This window comes from Manis javanica, chromosome 11, assembly GCF_040802235.1.
Source record: "Manis javanica isolate MJ-LG chromosome 11, MJ_LKY, whole genome shotgun sequence".
NCBI lineage: Eukaryota > Metazoa > Chordata > Mammalia > Pholidota > Manidae > Manis > Manis javanica.
In genome coordinates, this window is record NC_133166.1 from 83,691,779 (window position 1) to 83,710,030 (window position 18,252).

General features: G+C 38.1%; 1 protein-coding gene across 2 annotated transcripts; it reads left to right on the forward strand.

Moving 5' to 3' along the window:
• The first annotated feature begins 447 nt into the window (after positions 1-447).
• On the forward strand, positions 448-11,107 carry CACYBP (calcyclin binding protein). Of its 2 annotated transcripts, none has more exons than XM_037013731.2 (6): positions 448-621; positions 4,748-4,967; positions 7,484-7,580; positions 7,784-7,883; positions 9,255-9,352; positions 10,555-11,107. In XM_037013731.2, the coding sequence occupies exons 2-6, from the start codon at positions 4,862-4,864 to the stop codon at positions 10,709-10,711; spliced, it is 558 nt and encodes a 185-aa protein (XP_036869626.1). In that variant the 5' UTR covers positions 448-621; positions 4,748-4,861; the 3' UTR covers positions 10,712-11,107. The 2 variants fall into 2 exon arrangements, with proteins under 2 accessions (XP_036869626.1, XP_036869625.1); XM_037013730.2 differs by lacking the exon at positions 448-621 and adding an exon at positions 858-1,037.
• The last annotated feature ends 7,145 nt before the right edge of the window (positions 11,108-18,252 follow it).

An 18,252-nucleotide genomic window follows, 5' to 3' on the forward strand; every position in this document is an offset into this window, starting at 1 on the left:
GCTGTTGTTTATGTTCTCAACCGTGTTGCAGACGTTTGGAGGCTGCCAGAGGCTAACCTGAAAAGTGAGCTTTTCAGGGGTGCGGAGCCGCCAGGGCCAGTAGAGTTGCCGAACGCAGCTCCACGTTTTCAAAAGTCGTCAGTAGACTCACTTAAAGCAGAGTGAGACCTAGAAATTCTCATTATTCTCGGTAAAGAGGAAAGGGCACCAGTTGGGTGCTTCCGCCGTCCGCGAGAAGGCGGCAAGCCCACAACAGCCACCACGAACCGAAATCTTACCACCCCGAGTGTATTCCCGCGGCGCCGCTCGGCCCTTCACGTGTCTAGCGAAACCCCGCCACCCACCGTGGTTAGCGATGACGTCATCTCGTAGACACTGACTAGCGGTGACGCCTCGGGGACCAGAGCCAATGAACAACTGTTCCCTTCAGGACCTTCCACACTTAAGATCTTGGTGTTCCCGTTTTAACATAAATGGGCTGTCTCTTCTACCCTTTTTTGGCCTTTTCTCTCAGCAGGTCCCAGATTAACCTCCGGCAGGACGGCTTCCCAGTTGGCCTGGTGTCCTAGAGGGCACGGAAGTAGCCGACTCTCTAGTCAACTTCCGACTTAGATCTCACAGGTACGCACGTTATTTCCGGGATTGGCTTAAGGTACGCGAAGGCGGCCGTTTTGAGATGCGACTGCGCAGCGAGAATATAGGCGACCTAAGTATAAGCCACACAGTTGCCCGGGCAGGGAGGAAGAGGCGTTAACTTCTCGAACTTCCGGTTTGCTCGCGAGAGTCACGCATTCCTAGGGGGCGAGGCGGGGCCAGGCTCGGCAGGGCGGGACCGAGTTGGGCGGGCGGGACTAGGGGCGGGGCCGACGACCTTGCGAAGGTTCCAGAGGCGCCGCGTGCAGGGAGCGGGTGTGCGCGGAGGTTGCGATTTGTGCGTTTCGGCCTCAGCCCTTGGTGCGGCGTTTCCGGCCTCCCCTGTGCGGTTGTAGCTTGGGCCTTACGGACCCAGCCGGACCATGGCTTCAGCTGCGGAAGAGGTAAGGGGTCTGGCCCCATCCTCCCCACCGGGCCTGTCGGGGCTTTGGCCGCCGTCCCCCGCCGCGGTTTCCTCTGCTGAGCGCACGGAGGTTGCCTCGGCCCCCTGCCTGCGCCGTCGGGCGTCCGCTCACCGCGCAGGCTCCGCCCGCCCACCTGCAGCGCCCTCGGCGGGGACGGGCCTGCGGGCCCTGGGTTTAAGCTGCGCGGGGAGTTGCCGATGGGCGCAGTGCTGGCGAGTGGGCTGTGGCGATTCCCGGCTGCAGCAGCGCCGGTGGCGGACCTGAGCGAGCTGGTCACTTTCACATCTTCCTCGGGTCCCAGCCTTGGCGTTCCCGTTGTGCTCGCCCTAAGGCGTGAAGCTTCATTAAATTATGGCTGATTGCAAAAACCGGGTGTCAGTTTTCTGGCAGAAGTATTGGAAGGTGTGAAGTCTCTAATCTGGCACGCACCGAGTCATGTTCTCTCTACGTTTAATGAGTAGCTGTGTTCCTCGGTTACTGTGCTTCTCTGTGCCACGGTAGAATCCGTCTCCTAGGTTTCATAAGGTTTTGAAAACCAAGTAGTAGTACTAAGTGTTTAAAACATTGCTTGGCAAACATCAATCTGCCATTCGCGTTTTTTATAAACAAGTAAATGGCAAGTTGGGTTTAACTAGTGGTGGGAAATAGCACCCCCCCACCAAGCTATGTAAACTCTTAACAGGGGAGGCTTAACTTTGTGCGGTTACAAACTGGGAATTGTAATGCTTACATTGCTGTTTTCTTGGCCTAAGTAGATGTCAATACATAATACTGTTCACAGTGAAGTACTGGGCATCTGTTAGCTAGATTTGTTTTCTGGAAATCTGTTCTTTAATGTGAACAGTCTGGGAAATCGCACATTTGACTTTTTAAGTAGAAGAATCTGCTTTAAATGAGAAAGTGTGCGTGTAAGTATTATTCTGGATAACTTGCCACAACTTTATTTGTTGAAGATAGGCGTTATGGTACCATGTGTCCTGAGGAAGGAATCTTTGAAGTGACTTTACGGGGGTACATGTGGGTAGCTCTATTAATCTTCAAAGTAAGGGACTTTCTCAATTAAAAATGTAGACACTTTGCATTTTATTGCTGCTGTTAACATTTCAGAGTGTACAGTTAAGTGCATTTTAGTATATTCAGTATTGTGCAACTATGACCACTATCTAATTCCAGAACATTTTCATCATCCCCAAAAGAAGCCTATTAAGTGTCTATTGATCAGTCAGTCTCCCTCCTCCCCCCCAGTAACTATTAATCGACTTTCTGCCTCTGGATTTGCCTAATCTGGGCATTTCATATAAATAGAATCTTGTAATATGTGGCCTTTTGCTTTTTTGGCTTATTTCATGTAGCACATGTTTTCAAGTTCATCCATGGTGTAGCATGTATTTCTTTTGTATGATATATATTGTATATTTAATCATCAGTTATGGACAGTTGGATTATTTCCATTTGTCTGTTGTGAACAGTGCTGCTGTGATTATACAGTGTACAGTTTTTTATGTGGACATATATTTTCAGTTCTGTAGAAGCTGAATTGCAGGGTCATACCGTAACTGGGAAACTGCTAAATTCCTTCCCAGAGTGGCTGCACCATTTTACATTCCCACAGGCAACATAAGAAGGTTCTAAGGTCTGCATATCCTTGTCAATACTTGTTATTTTCTGGATGGTGGTCGTAGCCATCCTGGTGGGTATGAACTATTTAATTGTGGATTTGATGTGCATTTTCTTAATGACTGATACGAGCATCTTTTCATGTGCTTGGTGATCATCTGTGTATATTTGGAGAAATAATTTGTTCAAGTCCTTTGCCCATTTTGAGGAACTTTGGTTTTAAAATGTCTCCTAGTGAAAAATTTGGAAATAGAAGATAAAGCTTGAATGTGTTATGTGTGGAGATGAAAGGGATGTGAGATTTGCATGAGGAAAACAAATGAGTGCCAGGATAAATTAGATGAGAAACTGCTGAGTCTAAGACAGCTTAAAGTTATGTGTGCAGGAAAAGCAGTGAAGGGATCAATTGTACTGGTTGCGTATCTGTGTATAGAAGAACTGAGGAATTACCTAAAACGGGCTTGCTGTAAATTGCTTCAGATTCCAGCGGATACCGTGTTTTGTAGTCCTCCAGAGAGAAAACTGGCTATGAAGAGGGCCTGGGAACCCCTGGCTTAATTCTGAGTTCTTTTCTGAATCTGATAGAAAAAGGGTTCCTGTTCCATTCAAGAAGTAAAAGCTCGTGTTTATTAGGCGTGATACGTTTTCTTTTTTTGTTGTTTGTTTTAAACTAAACCCTGACTCTGGGAACATATGTGCTTATTTTATATTTCAATATATTTATCATGTTGGTATTAGAATGAATGTGAAATTTTAAAACGATTATAATAAAAAAGATTGAACTAAAGCATCTTGTATTTATGCTTAAAAGATGAGTTTGCATAATCTTTTTATCTTAGTAATAGTTTGGGGAGAGTAGAGTTTGTTTAGGTTGGGCACAGTTTGACTAACCATGTTTTCAGGTACATATTGGTGAAACAGCATTGTGTGAGTTGTATCAGATAATAAAAAACTTGGGTGGTAAAAGAGAAACATTTGGTTTTTCTTGCATTTTATAAGACTGCTCAAAAACACAGACTTTCATACTCTGTTCTTCAGATACTACACTGAGTTACTGAGCACTTAAAAAGTTTTTATATTGAGCCTTTTATATGATCTCAGGCTATAATGTATAATGTCAAATGCTAGGATCAAGCCAGAGGATATAAGTGTATTTTAATTAAAAAATGAATCCCTCTTGCTTATAAAGCTCTTACATGTTTGCAGTATGTCAGGATAACTGGGAGAAAAATTTAAGCCCGTTAATTTTCTAGCAGCATCTTTAACTGTTGATTTTCATAAATGTTGGCTCTCTAGAAAGAAAGAAGTAGAAATAGACTCCAGTAGGCAGTGTATTGGCATAAGAAAAAGAACAACAGGTGGCTTTCTCAGTGACCCAGGAGTGTGTTGCATTTTGAATTGTTGGTCCAGGTTTTTTTCCTCTACTGAGCAACCAAGTCCCAGACTTTTGACTATAAGATTAACCCAGAGCTTCTGAATAAGACTTTTTATTAAAAGTAGAAATATCTTTATTTTTTAAATATATATTTTTTTAATTCAAGCTTTTGTGTGTAGTATTTGGGTATTTGGGGTAGGAAGTCAGGAACAATCATGGATAGAGTAGATTACCCTGGTGAAGTTGCTGTAGCATTTCAACACTCCCCGTGTATTCACTCATTTTTTTGGTTTTAATATTTAAAAAAACTCTAGTATCTGATGCCTAAATCTGGATATTGTAAGGAAATTCATGAGCTTTTTTTTATTTAATAATTTTTTCACCTGCATTTATAATTCACAAAAGTATCTTATAAACAAAATGCTGTGAAACAAAGGTAGATAGGAATCTACCAAAATGGAAATTTTAGGCTTGATTATCTTACTTCAAGCATAAGTTTTCCTCAGGGGTGGGGTGGGAGGGAGCTGCTGTTATTTGCAATTGAATAGGCTGCAGGAAGGAATCCAAGTTGGAGCCCAGCCCTAGAAAATGTAAACGAACCTCTTGATTCTTAGCTCTTATTTCAGTAAATTGAAATGACCCAGAGGCAAAATATTAAACTATTATTTATCATTAGCTGACCTATCTTTTAACACAGCTACAGAAAGATCTAGAAGAGGTGAAGGTGCTGCTGGAAAAGGCCACTAGAAAAAGAATACATGATGCCCTTACAGCTGAAAAATCCAAGATTGAGACAGAAATCAAGAACAAGATGCAACAGAAATCACAGAGGAAAGCAGAACCTCTTGACAATGAAAAGCCAGCTGCTGTGGTCGCCCCCATTACAACGGGATATACAGTGAAAATCAGTAATTACGGTAAGACTCACTCCCCTACATCCAGCTCTCTGCCTTTGAGCAACCTATTCCTCAGTTGTGGCCCACTAACAAATTTAACTAACAGTTTTGTTTTTGGTGGTTCGAAAGAGAAGGTACATTAGTTCTTAGTAAGGTGCTTTTTAAGAGATGGAAAGGATACATTCTAGAAGCTATTAACAGGAGTGCAAGATGATATATTACAATGATGAATAGCAATAAGAAGGAACCTGTTCTGAAATATGTTTAGTATGTAAGGAACACAGCTTTTTGGTTTTGTTTTTGTTTTTCATCTTGTTTTGCATTGCACTTTACTAGACAATCAGTATTAACTGAGGAAAGGAATCCTGTTAAACTCAAGAAACATTTTTGAATACCTAATATGTGCCACTGTTGTCCTTAGATTGTGGATATACAACAGTTATCAGGACCCAATACTTGTTCTTAGTGTAGGGACACGAACATAAGACTAATACCATAACAGTGAAGTAATACCACCCCTGTAAACTTTTTTGTTTTGGGGCAGTACACCTTGAATCTGAGTGATGAGCTTTCAGTGGGCAGGGATGATCTTTCCCTTCATGCTCACAGTACCTAGCAGTAGTATGTACTTAGTAAATAATTGCTCAACTGAATAGAGTATCAAATATTACGGCAATACAGCTGATGAAGTAATTCTGCTGGACAGGAATAGTCAGGGAGAGTTAGAAGAGACTTTGGAGTTCGGAGGGTGAGTTCAAATGTGAAAAAAGGAAGGGAATTGCATGCGCAAAGGACATGGATAGATACATGAAAGGCACAAGTATGTATTTTGAATATTGTAATAGAAGCAAAATGTGTCTCTCCCAGCATCGAGAAGACTAAGAACAACAAATGCTGGCGAGGATGCGGAGAAAGGGGAACCCTCCTACACTGCTGGTGGGAATATAAGCTAGTTCAACCATTGTGGAAAGCAATATGGAGGTTCCTCAAAAAACTCAGAATAGAAATACCATTTGATCCAGGAATCCCACTCCTTGGAATTTACCCAAAGAATACAACTTCTCAGATTCAAAAAGACATATGCACCCCTATAATTTATCACAGCACTTTTTACAATAGCCAAGATATGGAAGCAACCTGTCTGTCAGTAAATGAATGGATAAAGAAGATGTGGTACATATACACAATGGAATACTATTCAGCAGTAAGAAAGAAACAGATTCTACCATTTGCAACCACATGGATGGAGCTGGAGGATATTATGCTCAGTGAAATAAGCCAGGCAGAGAAAGACAAATGCCAAATGATTTCCCTCATTTGTGGAGTAGAACAATGAAGCAAAACTGAAGGAACAAAATAGCAGTAGACTCAAGAGACTCCAAGAATGAACTATTGGTTACCAAAGAGGAGGGGTATTAACGTTTGGTACACTTGGTGTGGGGGATCACGCAGAGAACAGTGTAGCACAGAGAAGGCACATAGTGGATCTGTGGCATTTTACTACACTGATGGACAGTGACTGGATTGGGGCATGGGTGGGGACTTGATAATATGGGTAAATGTAGTAACCACATTGTGTTTCATGTGAAACCTTCATAAGAGTGTATATCATATCAATAAAAATAAGTAAAAAAAATGTCTCTCATTCAAGAGATGTACTATAGGGGAGACACTATATACTTAGTTGACTGTAGCAAACTGGTCTGAAGGTGGTAGGATTGTGGCATGTTAACTGGGAACATAGATTTGTGTTTAGGGAGAAAACTTTTATCAGTGTGGACGAGGATGGATTGAATGGACAGGAAGAAAATAGATGAAGTTCTACAGAACTCTCTAGGGCATCTTTTTGATCAACACTACATATCTATTATATAGCAGTGAGGATGGATTATATATATATATATATACACACATTTACATTATTTTTTACAATGTAATAGGCTATTTAATATTTGTATGATTTGCATTGACCATGGAGTTTAGAGACTCAATTTGATATTATATGCTGCAATGGCATTTAGTAGATATTGGTAGGGTAGTCTTAATTAGATTTGGATGAGTTGGACTCTAAAAATTTATATTCTACCTTGTCAGGGAAGGGAATTGAGGAAGCTAAGATTGCATTTGTTGAACTTCTTGGAGAAGTAGAAATTATGGAATGAGATAATACTGATATTTAGCCATCCAGCTTAGTGGAGCATTATCAATATTTAGGTATAGGACAAAATAGTTTCCAAAAGGGAAATGAGCTGTTCTTAAAGAGTGTATTTAATGATCATAATATCTTTCTAAGATACAAGAAAATGGGTCTGATTTGAAGCCAAGTTCTACCATTAGGTAGATGCCTAAATTAGAGTAGATTACCTAACTGCCTTGAAGCTCAATTTTCCTATCTAGAAAATTCCTTATATTTTTATTTTTTTCATGTTTCTGTTACTGGGTTTTCATTTTACTGAGTTTTATTATGGATCATACATATTTGTTGTTCTACAGCGAGAATTAGACTTTACTCACATCCCATTTTTTGTTGTTACTAGGATGGGATCAGTCAGAGAAGTTTGTGAAAATCTATGTCACTCTGACTGGAGTTCATCAAGTCCCTGCTGAGAATGTGCAGGTGCATTTCACAGAGAGGTGAGTTTCCACAACGGGGAAGACGGTAATCAATAAGTCAGAATTCAGTTATCCCTTGCACCTGCTTTGAAGGCGTGAGTCGAATATCATCTGCATGGCTAAATGCATATCCTAAAATAAAACTGGTGGCTTTTTTTCTCAAGAACTGTAGAGCACCTTTCATAGAACCCAAAAGATAATGTGTGTTCACTGTTGTGCTGTAGGTCATTTGATCTTTTGGTAAAGAATCTAAATGGGAAGAGTTATTCCATGATTGTGAACAATCTCTTGAAACCCATCTCGGTGGAAGGCAGTTCAAAAAAAGTAAGTGTACTGTTTTTGTCATATTATCAAACCTCATTAAATAGAACCTGGGCAATTTAGAATTGAGAGGAACTAAAATTTATCTTCTAACAGGATCAGCAAACTACTACTGCCTGTTGACTGGTTTGAAAACAAAGTTTTATTTGTGCATCCCCCAAGCTTTTGTGTATATGAGTTGTCTGGTTGCTTCTGTGCTATGATAGCAGAGCCAAGTGGCTGCAACAGACCTTATGCCCACAAAGCCTGAAATACTATCTGGTCTTTTACAATAAAAGTTTGCTAACTCCTGCTCTAGAAGAGCAGATTATTGAGAATAGTGCATTAAATTTGGGAGGGAAATAAACTTTTAAATGGTTAAGAGTAAGACTTGAGATTTGATACCAGTTTTTTTTTTTTGCCACTTATTAGGTGACCTTTGGCAACTCATTCACTCTGCCTGTTTCCTTCCTTGCCTATGTAATTGGAATAATAATTTCACACAGTTGAAATGATAGACTGAAATGCAGTACACATAAAGTGCTTAAATGGTAGCTGCTGTCAGCACAACGTGTATGTAGCTTTTTATACATAAAAAGAACTTAACTATTTGGTCTAGTTGCAGTTAGAAGCTATAAAAAGAAATATTTAAGATTTCATACTTTTCACTAATTCAGATAATCCCTCTTTTCTACCTAATTTGAATAAATGAAGTTTAATGCATCTGGTATATGGAAGTGCCATTTTGCCATCTATATTTATTAGATAGTTTTGAAGCAGCTTAAAGGTAATTTTAGAGTGTTAACTGTGTTTCAGGGCTCCCTTCTTCATCCACTAATCCCAGAGCTGAAGGATATTCAAAAGACACTAGGTGGTGTATGGATCATTGCTTGAGTTGTACATTCTTGTTCTGCTTTCCCAGCTTCCAGACTCCCTGTCAACGCGTTCTGCCTTACATAATTTGATTTCCTCTCTCTGATCCCTCTTACCTTCTTCAATCACCGAAATCTAGTCATTCCTTTTGTTCGAACTCCATAATCATTCCTTCTTGGATCCTTTTTCCTTGCTGAAGTAACTGCCTGTGAGGCCCTTTTCCCCCAGATCTTGGGCCATAGCTCAGATTTCCCTTCAGAGCTCTTCCTAGTGAAGCTCTTCCCTCAGCCCATTTCCACCCTCTTTGCCTTGATAGCACTGAGTTTTGAAGGTATTTGACTTTTACTCACTTAAGGTATTTTTCCTTGAGTGTACAGACTCTGACCTAGTTATAAATGTATCACTAGCACCTAAAACAGATCCTACACATAATAGTAACTTGATCAACTAAATAAATTTCTAAATATTCATGGTTATTTCCATGTGTTCTGAATTATACCTGTTTTCCTACTTTTCTTCCAGGTTAAGACAGATACAGTTCTTATCTTATGTAGAAAGAAAGCGGAAAACACACGGTGGGACTACCTGACTCAGGTTGAGAAGGAATGCAAAGAGAAAGAGTGAGTCTGCTTTCACCTCTTTAAGAACTTTAATGTACTCTGTGGGCTTAAACATTTTTAGTACTTTATGGACAAAACAGTCTGTGATCTGACCACTTAACCTCCTAATATCCATGACTGACCTTGTTATCTTATATCTCCTGTCAAGACCTACGCGGGGAGGGCCCAGCAAGTTGTGTTGTGAAGAGTCTATAGGTTTGGTTGGCTCTTTCGTACTGGTTCTTAATTGTAGGCCAGTAGTCCTTCCATGTAAATGCTGTGCATATTCCCAGAAATTTCATTTCAGTAGTACCAGAGAGGCCCAGATAATAACATGTATGGTTTTTTAATTATACAGAAATTTCTGATAGGTAGAGTTTTACTGTCACTGGTGTAGAGTGAAAAAGACTGAATAAATATTTTTTCTTAGAATAAAATAGGAAAAAAATACTCAAGATAATTTCCATTCTAGTTGAAACATTCCTGTTTGAAATTTTCTCTTCCAGTGGTGATATATAGAATCATTAGCCATACACATTTCTCTCTCTCTTCCCTTCTGATAGCGTACATTTAGGATGTGATTGATTGGCTAGAGTTAGGCACTGCATGTAGAACTGATTTTAAATCTAGAGTGAATTACCCGAGTACTGGACCCTGTCTTAACTGTTACTTTATCTCCAGTGCCCAGTACAGAATCTGACAATAAATGAGGTGAATGAAGAGTTTAAGTTAAAAGGCCCCATTGGGCATTGATTCAGCTAGAGGTATTGACTACATTAAGGACTGTGCTTTTTTTAACACCAGGTCCAGACCCATCTATCTCAGGATTCAGAGGAGGGTTTTTTTAATTTAAAAATGTCTGAGCTTCAGTATGTGTTCACAGGTTACCTGTTTGTGTTTTTTCCCTCAGTGAAGGTGTATTTTTCAAATTATATAAGGAAATACACTTTAAAAAAATTAAAACAGGAAAGTAAATGCTTATTTACATCCCACTATCACATAACCTCTTACTGTTTTGATTATCACTCTTTCAAACGTGTGTATATTTTCATTAAGATGAGTTTTGTGCTATTTTAATTGTATCTCCACCCCTCCACTTCCTACCAGTGTTAACCTAATTTGTATCTTTCCATACCTAGAAATTACACATACAAAATTTGTCAGTAAATGGGATCATTGATATATGTACACATATCTCCATTATTGATTGTGTATTTTAACAGAAAACCCTCCTATGACAATGAAACAGACCCTAGTGAGGGATTGATGAATGTTCTAAAGAAAATTTATGAAGATGGAGATGATGATATGAAGCGAACCATTAATAAAGCCTGGGTGGAATCAAGAGAGAAGCAAGCCAAAGGAGACACAGAATTTTGAGACTTTAAAGTCCATTTGGGAACTGTGATATGGAAATATTATGTTTTCAATAAAGAAATTTGGTGAGTTGCACAGATACATCTGACAGCTAACCATTTACACAGCCTCCTAAGTAAAGGCAGTAAATTCTCCATTTCATTCTGGAGGATTTATTTAAATAAAATACACTTATTAAACACTTCCTCCAAAGATGGTTTCCTTAGTAACCTGGTCATTTTGTTCAAGAAAGAGTAATAATGCATTTCTGTGTGAAATGTAAAAAAGTAAGTCTTGACTAATGCAAATGCCATTGTTAAGTGTAGAAATAGAAAAGTTATTGTTTGCTTTTAAGTTCCTGACATCAGCTCCCTCCAGTGTAAGAATCATTAAAAATAAAACCTGAATTTTTACATAAAATGCCAGTTTGTGCCTGTGCTTCAAAGCTGCTGTATAGGTTGATCTTTCTTTTCTGTTAGTAGCTTAATGCATACACCATGTGTCATCACACACTAATAACACAAGTATTTTTCTCCAGATTAAAATATATTTATGAATAAATTGAAACTAAATCTAGACAAAGACAAACATCTTGTATAGGACTGATCGCCTATGAAGCAGAAATGTGAAAATCTTTTTATTCATCTGTCCAGGAATATGTAAGAAAAATCAAGGCTATTTCAGAGGGAATTACTCCCCCTCTAAATTCAGGAGTAAAAGCAAAATACCTATGATCTTCTCCTTACATTGTATTGGAGATAATTTGCTGTTATAAGTAAAAGAAAGCAGTTAAACACAGAGGAAAAATCAGGAATATCAAGCTACTACAACTAAAAGAATTTGGTTGGTAGAAGTGCTAAGGTAAAATTTGGTAGGGCTTGAAATTAACATAAACCAGCCTATAACTAGAATAACTATTATTAAATACTGAACACATTACAAAGCCTCTATATAATTAAAGCTGTAATGTTGGCACATGATAGTTCCCCATACCTTCAACTGTATGGAAGCAAGAGGGGGGATCTGTGTAAGTACTCTCCTCTAAAGTTGTTTAGACCTACCTAAAATTTAAAAGCTAAATAAGAACCTCCCCAAATTTGAAAACAAACCTAATGCATATCAAGTTGTTAAAACATTTTCAGGTGACTTTAGAACACAGTATTTTCTGAGGTGGAGTCTAAGGACAACTATACAGAAATCTTGCCCTGCACTCACTCGAGTTAGTAGAAGCAAGCTCACTATACTGAAACTAAGCAGTAATGAAATTGATGGATGTTAGGAGCTAAGATTTTTACAAGTATACAATCAACATAAACTTAACATTTAGGCATATTTAAAAAAAAAAAATCCACATTTTCTAGTAAGGTCCACCAAGAAGTCCTTAAAAGCAGTGACAGTTCAGAACCAAGCAATGAACAGGGAAATGAAAGATAGTTGCATAGAAACTGCCTGAGCTCATCTCCCACATATACACTGAATCTATACTTAGATACAGAACAATTCCTTCTGTGGAAGAACTGAGGGGCTGAGTGAAGGAAGTCAACTTACTTTAGTATACACCAAGCAGCAGGGGAACATAAAGGGACTTCCTCCAGCATCAGAGGTGCTGGCAAGTGCCATTGTGTGTTCTTCCTCTACCTTAGTAAGCCCAAGAAGCTCCAGCAACAAAATGTTCAGATAAACCCACCAAGGCAGCCCCACTCAGCCCAAAAGATCTGGAAGACCGGCCAAAGGGACAGCTGTGGGGTGCACACTGGGGAAGACTCTTCCCCACCTTGGCCTCTGACTACCCTAATCCACACACAGTGGACTTCACTGGAGAGAGCACCCCGGAACTCCTAAACCCATGCCCATGTGCATTTGGCCCCCTTCCCTGAGCAGCACCAATATGGAATGCCCCACAGGACCACTTGGCCTGAGCCTCCTGGGGCTTCAGCAACCCAGCCAAAGCTGCCAGGTGCACACAATCTTAATGGGACGTTCTGACAAGACCACATGCTCAAGGCTGGGAGAGGAATCTGTCTCACCTAATTCACTGGGGGAAAAAAAAAAAAGACAAGAATATACTCCAAACAACAAGACAAAACTCAACTGAATGAAACCAAGCTAAACAGTCTACCTGATAAGGAGTTTAAAGCAATGGTTATAAAGATAACCTTACTTCAGAGAGAACTGGATGACCTCAGGGAGGACTTCAGCAATTAGATGGAAAATACGAAAAAGAGCCAGTCACAGATGACAAATACAATAAATGAAAAGTACACGAGGGGGGATCAAAAGCAGACTAGAGGATGCAGAAGAGAACATATCAGGTCTACCTGGAGGACAGGGTAATAGTAGAACAGCAAAAGGAAAATTTTTGAAAAATAAGGATAGGTTAAGGGACCTCTACCACAATATCAAATGATCTAATAACAGTTGCATTACAGGAGGCCTAGGAGGAGAAGAAAGAAGGCAGAAAACTTGAAGAAATAATAGCTGAAAACTTGCCTAACTTGGGGGAAGAAAACAGATACTAAGGTGCAGAAAACAACCCCAAACAAAATGAACCCAAGGAGGTCCACACCAAGATACACAGTAATTAAAGAATCAAAGATTAATTATTAAGAGAGAATCTTAAAGCAGCAAAACAATGAGTTACATACAAGGGGAAATCCTTAAGGCTAGAAACTTATATTTCATCAGAAACTTTATAGGCCTGAAGGTATTGGCATGATATATTCAAAGTGCTGAAAGGAAAAAAATCTACAACCAAGAATTCTCTACCCAGCAAGTTTATCATTCAGAATTGAAGGAGAAATAAAGACTTTCCCAGATAAACAAAAGTGAAAGGAGTTCACTTTTATAAGAAGTGTTAAAAGGGACTTCTCTAAGAGGAAAAGGCCTTAACTAGAAGAAAATTACAAATGGAAAAAACTTAACTTGTAAAAGCAAACATACAGTAAAAATAATACATCAATCATAAATGCTAGCTTGAAGGTTAATAGGCAAAAGTCGTTAAATAAAAAAAATTAGTTGGAATCAAAGTGTAAAATAGGACATCATATAGATAAAACTTAGGGGAGGGGAGTAAAAATGGGCTGTTAGAATGTGTTTGAACTTAAGCAACCATCAACTTTAATATAGACTGCTATATACTTAGGATATCACATGTGAATTTTAAGGTAACCACAAACCAGAAACCTATGCGAGATACAAAAAAAAGCAATCAGCTATTATGTTATTTTCAAAAGAGCAAAGAGCAAAAGAACAGAATTACAAAAGCAGTTAACAAATGGTAGTATATAATTGTCGATCATTTTAAATGTAAATGGACTAAATGTGGCAGTGAAAAGACAGGGTGGCTGAATGGATGAATTCAAAGCCCACATATATCTTGCCTACAAGAGATTAATTTCAGACCTAAAGACACACAGACTAAAACTGAAAGGATGGAAAATGATATTCCATGCATATGGATATGGAGGCAAAAAAAAAAAAAAGCAGTAGTAGCAATTCAAAACAAAGAAAGTAACAAAAATAAGGGCATTACATAATGACAAAGGGATCAGTCCAACAAGAGGATATAACAATTGTAAATATGCACCCAACACAAGAGCACCTATATATTTGAAACAAATAAATAGACATAAAGGGAGAAACTGACAGTATTACAATAAAAGTAAGATACTCTTAACACCCCAGTTTTATCAGTGAATAGATAATTCACACAGAAAATAAGGAACCAGTGGCTTTGAATGACACATTAAACTGGATGGCCTTAACAGAAATACAGAACATTCAATCCAAAATCAGTGCAATACACATTCTTCTCAAGTGCACATGGAGTATTTTCCAGTATAGATCAAATGTTAGGTCACAAAACAGGTCTCCATAAATTTACAAAGACCTGTAACTATATCAAGCATCTTTTCTGACCACAATTATGTGAACAAATCAATTACAAAAAATAGCTGGACAGAACACAAACGTGGAGTTTAAGCAACATGCTACTAACCAACTAATGGATCAGTGAACAAATCAAAGGGGAAATAAAAAAATATATGGAGATACAAACAAGCCTGTCTCAAGAAACAAGAACAATCTCAATCTAACCTTAAAGGAACTAGAAAAAAAGAACAAAGGCCAAAGTTGGAAAGGGATATCATAAAAAAGATCAGAGCAGAAATAAATAAGAGACTAACAATGAAAAAATAATGAAACTAAGAGCTGGTTCTTTGAAGAGATAATGAGAATTGACAACCCTTAGCCATATTCATCAAGAAAAAAAGAGAAAGGACTAAAAAATACCACAAATGAAAGAGAGATTACAACTGACATCACAGAGACTGAAAGGATTACAACAGAATTTGGAAAATTATATGCCAACAAATTGGACAACCTAAAATAAATGAATAAATTCCTAGAAACATACAAACTTCCAAGACTAAAATGGGAAGATACAGAAAATCTGAACAGACTATTAAAATTGAATTGATAATCAAAAAATACTCAAGAAACAGAAGTCCAGCACCAGTTGGCTTGATGGGTGAATTCTACAAACATTTAAACAAAAGCTGATACCTCTCCTCAAACTTTTCCAAGAAAACAGAAGAGGAAGGAAAGCTTCCAAATTCATTCTATAAGGCCAGCATTAATCTTTACCAAAACCAAAGAAAACAAAAGAAAATTATAGACCGATATCCCCAATGTAGATGCAAAAGTCCTCAACAAAATATTAACAAACTGAATTTAAAAATAAATCAAAGGATCATTCACATGACCAAGCAGGATTTAGTCCAGAAATGCAAGGATGGTTCAGGATCCATAAATCCATCAATGTGATACACCAGATAACCAAAGGCTAAAAATAACATGGTCATCTCAATAGATGCTAAAAAAGCATTTGACAAAATTCAACATCCATTCATGATCACTGGGTATAAGGGGAACATACTTCACACAGTAAAGGCCATATATGACAAGTTCACAGCTAACATACTCCATGGTGAAAAGCTAAAAGCTTTTCCTCTAAGATGAGGAAGGAATAAGACAAGGGTGCCCACTCTCACCACTTTTATTCAACATAATACTGGATGTCCCAGCCACAGCAGTCATACAAGAAAAAAATAAAAGGCATCCCAGTTGGTAAGGAAGAAGTTAAAACTGTCACTATATGCAGATAACATACTATATATAAAAAATACTAAAGACACCACCAAAGAACTAATAATGAATTCAGTAAAGTCAAAGGATAAAAAAGTCAATATACAGAAATCTGTTGCATTTCTTTATACAAATAATGAACTTGTAGAAAACAATCCCATTTATAGTTGCATCAAAAATAAAATACCTCAGAGTAAATCTAACCAAAGAGGTCAAAGTCCCTGTACTTTGAAAACTATAAGATACTGATGAAATAAATTGAAGACACAAATAAATGAAACCGTATTCCATGCTTCTGGATAGGAAGGATAGTTACAATTTCAATACTACCCAAAGCAATCTACAGATTTAATGTAATCCCTATCAAAAATACCTGTGGCATTTTTTACAGAACCAGAGCAAATAATCCCCAGATTTTTGTGAAGCCACACTAAATGACCAGGTGACTGAAGCAATCTTCAGAAAGAACAAAGCTAGAGGTATCACATTCCTGGATTTCAAACTATACTACAATGGTACAGTGATGAAAAGCACTATGGTCCTGGCACAGAAACAGACACAGAACAATGGAACAGAATAGAGAACCCTGAAAAAAAAATGTTTATATGTTCTATTAGTATATGACAAAGGAGGTAAGAATATACAATGGGGAAAAGACACTGTCTTCAACAAATGGTGTCGGGACAACTAGAGAGCTACATGCAAAAGAATGAAACTAGACCATTGTCTTACAACATACACAAAAATAAAATAGATTAAAGACCTAAGTATGAGACCTGAAACCATAAAAGTGCTAGAAGAAAACTCAGGCAATAAACTTGAATATCAGCATTAGTAATTTTTTCTAGATGTGATTCCCTAGGCAAGAGAAAAAAAGGCAAAAATAAATGGGGACTGTGTCAAACAAAAAAGCTGCAGCACAGCAAAGGAAACCATGACCAAAATGAAAAGGGACCTACAGAATAGAATATATTTGCAAATGACTTATCTGACTAGGGGTTCACTTTTAAAATGAAGAATTCATACAACTCAACACCAAAAATACAAATACAATCTGTTCCAAAAATGGGCAGAGGACCTGAATAGACATTTTTCCAAAGACATACAGATGGCCAACAGGCACATAAAGATGCCCAACATCACTAATCATCAGGGAAATGCAAATCAAAACCACAATGAGATTATCACCTCACACCAGTCAGAATGGATACTATCCAAAAGCTGTTGGCAAGGATATAAGGAAAACGGAACCCTTAATGCACTGGTGGGAATGTAAATTGGTGCAGCTGCCTCTGAAAACAGTATGAAGGTTTCTTAAAAATCTTAAGACCAGTTGACCCAATAATTCCCTTATGGGAATTTACCCAATGAAAACAAAAATCAGAGTAAAAAAGATGTATGTACTCCTATGTTTACTGCATTATTTACAATAGCCACGATATGGAAGCAACCTAACTGTCCATCAACAGGTGGACAAACATGTGGTATGTGTGTACTTACACACACACACACACACTAGATTATTACTTAGCCATCAAAAATAATGAAATCTTGCCCTGTGTGACAACATGGATGGATCTAGAGGGTACTATGCTAAGTGAAATAAGCCAGGCAGAGAGACAAAAACCGTATGATTTCATTTACATGTGGAATCTAACAAACACGGCAAGTGAAGAAACCAATCAGTAAAACAGAAATGGACTCATGGATACCGAAGACTGGTAGTTGCCATGGGGGAGGTGGGTGAAATAGGTGAAGGAAATAAAGGGATATAAAATTCCAATTACAAAATAAATTAGTCATGGGCATGAATGTACAGATGGGAAATAGTCAATAATGTGATACATTTGTATGTTGACATGGTAACTATACTTATTGTGTTGAGCATTTAGTAATTTATATACCTGTTGAATCATGTCAAACACCTGAAACCAATATAATATTGTATATCAACTATACTTCAATGAAAAAACAGTGTGGTACTGGCATAAAAATAGACACATACATTGTTGGAACATACAGAGCCCAGACATTAAACTCATGTTTACATGGTCAGTGGATATATGACAAAGGAGGCAAGAATATACAATGGGGAAAAGACAGTGTCTTCCATAAATAGTGTCTGGGCAAATGAACAGCCACATGCAAAAGGATAAAACGACCACTGTCTTAAACCATACACAAAAATAAACTCATAATGGATTAAAGACCTAAATATGAGACCTTAAACCACAAAATTCCTTGAAGAAAACATAGGGAGTAAACTCTGGTTGAATATCAGCATTAGTAATTTTTTTCTGGGTGTGTCTTCCCAGGCAAGAAAAACAAAAGCAAAAATAAGTGGTACTTAATCAAATGAAAAAGCTTCTGCACACCAAGTTGTTGATATACATATTATATATGTGACCATCATCAAAACA